The sequence below is a fragment of the Phalaenopsis equestris genome, unplaced genomic scaffold (genome assembly GCF_001263595.1).
Source record: "Phalaenopsis equestris unplaced genomic scaffold, ASM126359v1 Scaffold000061, whole genome shotgun sequence".
Taxonomy (NCBI): Eukaryota; Viridiplantae; Streptophyta; class Magnoliopsida; order Asparagales; family Orchidaceae; genus Phalaenopsis; species Phalaenopsis equestris.
In genome coordinates, this window is record NW_018164503.1 from 458059 (window position 1) to 463450 (window position 5392).

General features: G+C 34.7%; 1 protein-coding gene across 1 annotated transcript; it reads right to left on the reverse strand.

Moving 5' to 3' along the window:
- Positions 1-532: 532 nt before the first annotated feature.
- LOC110019573 (UDP-arabinopyranose mutase 1-like) lies at positions 533-5037 on the reverse strand. Its single transcript, XM_020717301.1, is given in 4 exon segments — positions 533-1112; positions 1921-2089; positions 2168-2418; positions 4572-5037. Coding segments are annotated over 4 exon segments (1140 nt in total). The 5' UTR covers positions 4935-5037; the 3' UTR covers positions 533-755.
- Between the last annotated feature and the right edge of the window lie 355 nt (positions 5038-5392).

Below are 5392 nucleotides of genomic sequence, written 5' to 3' on the forward strand. Positions count from 1 at the left end.
AAATGATGGATCTACACATTCCTTATTGTCAGAAAGAATTTCTTCATTGCTTTGCTTGACCTTAATATTAAGATAATATTATGTTCCACTGTGAGTCATCTTCTTCCCATTTGGCTTCATAAACTTATAGTCACTAAATAGACTTTTTTCTTTTAGGATTGGATTCGAAAAGTCATACTTTTTATCCATTGAGGTATCTTCCACTTAGTATAAACTGCAAAAGAAGTAATTAATCTTACGATTTTTAGCCAAGCAAAATGAGCAGATATCTCAACATAATGCCAACAAAAACTAGTCTTTGTCTTGTGTTCTTCTCACTCTATTACATCTACTCAATCAATCCATGGCTATTTGAATAGTATAGCAAACCCCCAAATGTTGTTCGAGTTTTCATCAATGAGACCTAATTCTGTATGGATTCACAGCCAAGAAATTTTCCAAATTCAGATAGGATGACGTTCAATAATTTTAAATTCCAGAACCAAACCCTAAAACTTAAACTAACAATAACCCATTTCAATCACCACAGCAATTTAAAGATGAAGTAAATAATACTTTATAGCCATCTGGAAACAAAATAACATAGTTCTTTACTCAAAAGCAAATGAAATATAACAAAAAAAACAGAGAGAAAAATGATATGCTTTTCAAAGAAGCAGGGAAGTTAGATCTAAGGTACGGTAAAATTTCGCAATTCTACGAATAATTGATCGAACGTTGGTAAAGATAACCGAAGCTTGCAAAATCAGACTCATCTATTTAGCCTTGGCGGGGCCATTATTGACTGCGGCGGTGGCAGAAACTGAGTTAGGTGAAGGGTTAAGCTCGTCCCAGGCCTCAATCCAGGTAACCATGGCATCTGCAAGCTTGGTGAAGTAAGGATCGACCTTGCCGAGCTTCTCCCTCACCTGCTTCGAGAGCTCGATGTAGCATTTCTGGATAGTGGTGGATTCCTTGGACAGAGTTGCAGACTGGAAGAAGGGAATCAGCTCTTCTTGCCAGAAGATGCCATTGTATTCCTTCTTGAGGTTCACAAATGGATTGCTGGCTTTGCTGTGCCAGATGTATGGCAAGCCGGTCTTCACTCCCAATCCCAAGTGATCACAGATTACCTGTTCATAATGGTTCAGATTTAGAAAACGGGTTTTAAGAAAAATGTAAATTTTATTTATGCTCTGTAAGTCCACTCAAAATCAACTTTAGTATAACAATTTTTTTTTTTTAACGAATTAAGTGAAGGGGAAATATTATTAACTTCATATAGATCCATTTTTGATATTTTGATTTGGATATAATTGAAGAAACATAATTGGGCCACTTGGATGCATATCACACAATTTTTTATGTATTTACATATCTCAAACTGAAACTTCAAATCCTTAATATCACATCAAAAATGACATTATTACCATCTTTTGAAAAGTGAACTACACCTTTACATGCGTATGTTAAAAGTACAAAAGTGCTAATGTGTGTAAATATGAAAGTGAAAGTTTTTGGTGTGAGATATGTAAATACATAAGATTTGTGTGCTAGGTATGTAAATTAGCCAACATAATTTTATTAAGCAAAATTAAAAAAAAAAACATATTTCACATTATGGCTCTCTAAATGAACACAATGAAAAGCGGGATTAAAACTATGGAGTGAATAATATTAGGTTGTGTTCATTTTTTCTGTTATTATTTACAATCAAACAAAATAGCAAGATTACTTTCACTCCTCAACAAAACAAGAAGGTGAAAACTAATTTCAACGCAATTCTTTTCTCAATTCCCTCCTCCAATTCCTCTCTCTCAATTCCCTCAAACCAAATAGAGCCAAAATGAAAGAAAAAAATTTCTAGAAATCACCTGAAACTTGATTAAGAATAAGAAAATTACTAATGAAGTTAATTCGGTATAAGGTTAAATGGCATACCTTTACGCACCAACCTGCCCACATGTCATCGTAGCGACCAATAGGCTGGCCATCACCCATGAGGCCAAAGTACATAGCTGGGCCAATGAGTTCACGGTTGAAAGCCAGATTCATGCCACACATCGGAAACAAAGTCCCTTTAGGGATCGTAAGAACCGCATCAACGTATCTAACGAGAATTTACACAAAATGAGTCTTCTAATTAATCAAACAAGTGTAAACAAATTTATTTTGCGGATGATAATACCTGGTATTTCTTTCGAGGGGTTTCACAAGCTGGGTCGGGGCATCATAGTCAGGAATGTTGAGCCAAAGGCCATGAGAAACAGCAGTTTTTGCACCTTCTCTAAGGCTGAAAGGATATCCACGAACAAAGTCGGCACCTTCTCGAAAAGGATCATAGAGAGTGTTAAAGAAGAACGGAGTGGCAGGGCACAAAAGGTTTTTTATGTGCTGCTCAAGAGCATTGATTTGTTTGCCAGATGGATCTTTGGCAACCTATTTAAACCATAGTTAAAACAAATAGTTATATGGAGATGATTAATATTGTCAGCATAAAAAAAAAAAATCCAAAGTTGGAGATGAATACTATAAGTCAATAAATTAATTCAAATAATTAAATTTTGGAATAGAATTGATCCCCCTCCATAAACCCAAATGCAGGATTATTTGTGCTCCACTAATCACGTGTGTTACGCTAATCACGAGCGCCACATAGTTAAGACCCAAAAAAAAAAAAACAAGACATGTGCTACAAGTCTAACAAAATTATGTTGATATGATTACCAAATCAAACTTCTAAATCAACAATCTAGGAAATCCAATGATTTTCAAGTTAGATAACATGTCAATTCTTGCATGGATTGAAAAAATTGAAGAAATTTTGCATACATTACACATAACTCTTAAGTGTTTACATATCTAAGACTTAAAGTCTGATATTTACATTTACAACACTATGATGTTATAAACCTATGCATGAAAACGTGTATTTCACTTCTAAAATGTTAGCAATAGTGGTATTTTTGATGTGATGTTAAAGATTGAAGTTGTTGGCATGTAAATATGAAAGTTCATGTGTTAGATATATAAACTATAAGAATGGTGTGGTATGTATGTAAATGTCACAATAAATTAATAGTTCAAATGTCATAAAATTTTCCAAGAAGCTTTTGTCTAACAAAAAGGGAACATACATGGATGATTGTGACATAAGTTAGGTAATGAAATCATGGCTTCTTGCAGTCAGGATTCTAATAGCTAAAAGGTCAAATGATATAAAAAACAAACCAAAACTGGCACAAAAGGTTCTTTATGTGCTGCTCAAGAGCATTGATTTGTTTGCCAGATGGATCTTTGGCAACCTATTTAAACCATAGTTAAAACAAATAGTTATATTTAGATGATTAATATTGTCAGAAGAAAAAAAATCCAAACTTGGAGATGAATACTATAAGTCAATAAATTAATTCAAATAATGAAATTTTGGACGAGAATTGATCCCCCTCCATAAACCCATATGTAGGATTATTTGTGTTACGCTAATCACGAGCGCCACATAGTTAAGACCCAACAAAAAATAAACAAGACATGTGCTACAAGTCTAACCAAATTATGTTGATATGATTACCAAATCAAACTTCTAAATCAACAATCTTGGAAATCCAATGATTTTCAAGTTAGATAACATGTCAATTCTTGCATGGATTGAAAAAATTGAAGAAATTTTGCATACATTACACATAACTCTTAAGTGTTTACATATCTAAGACTTAAAGTCTGATATTTACATTTACAACACTATGATGTTATAAACCTATGCATGAAAACGTGTATTTCTCTTCTAAAATGTTAGCAATAGTGGTATTTTTGATGTGATGTAAAAGATTGAAGTGGTAGGCATGTAAATATGAAAGTTTATGTGTTAGATATATAAATTATGAGAATTTAAGAAATTCGATCACAAGATCCATATACGCACATTACTGACCAGACTAACATCAATATGAAAATTTATCATCAAAAAATAAAAGATTTAATTGATTTTTTTTTCTTAAATTTATACTACTATATAAAAATTTCATTCTAACAATCAGTAATCTAATAGATCTATCACATAAGTTAAAAGCCTTTCCATAAAGAAAAGGAAATCTCAAGATAGAACCTTACCCTGACAATTTGGAATCGACATTATGGATCTTGATTTTCCATTAATTCATGTTTTACCACACATCAGCATACCGATGTTTCTTCTTGATCCTCAAACACTAGTTTATCCACCCGAATATTTAAATCCAAGCATTCAAATTATTCATTATTTATTGCCTAAATTACTACACATCCATCAAACATTCTGAATCCGATCCATCCAAAATTTAATTTAACTATGAACAGCATTCTAGATGGACCACCCCTCCGATCCATATAATACCAGATCTAAATACAATAATAAAATTTACGATAAACTTACCAAAATAAAACAAAGTCCAAATCCTACCCTGATTGACCCCCATCCAGAACATAAACATACCAGAGACTACCCAACCCAGACCAATCCCCATCATTCCCCAAACAATCCCCAATCCCAGATCCAAGATACCAGATACCAAATACCCAATTCAGAAAATAATAGACGAGAAGCGAAGACTCACGAAGCAGTCGTCGTCGATGGTATATATGTATTTCTTCTTAGACACCATATAACCGAAGCATCGACATGCGGAATCCTTGAATGAGATGCAGGAGGCCTTGGGACCGAGGATCCGATTGATGTCGTTGCGGTTATACAGTTCGTAATCGAAGCCCTCGGGGACATTGATGGTCTTCGATGGATCTCCGTCCTGCACAATGATGAGATGGTAGGGCTGGAAGAAGGGCCTCCACATCTCCAAAAAGTCAAGGTTTCGGATCGTCGGAATCACAATATCGAGCTCATCCTTCGAGCTCATCCTTCAGAGCTCATCCTTCAGAAGAGGAGTGATCGGTACCGAAGAAGGCGAAGGTGCACCGGCCATCTCTCTGTATCTTGGATTTGTTCCGAGATCTACTTGAGAAACGGGAAGAACAGAACTGAACGGAGAGGAAGAGAACCAAAAAACAAGAGCGTTTTTTCTTCTAAAGTCTCGAGAGGTTCCCCAGAGTTGAGAGGGAGCTGGTTTTTAAAGAACTTTTGCACGTGCCAACCGGTCGAGACGGGTGAACTGAGTGGGTTTCGCGCGTGCGAGCAGATGGGTCGGCTTCGGCATATGCGATGAGCAAATCGGGCTGAATTTTATTTTGCTAATATTATGCCATTAATTTTAATATTAATATTTATTTATTTAAATCTGGTAAAAGATGACAACACTGCTAATTAGATGCTTGTGTTTATTTCAGACTTCCACCACATCTTTAGGGAGCTAATTTTAGTTGCTTTTATAAATTTATGCCATGAGAAACTATTTTATTAAATAAAATTTATTAAAAGGTCATA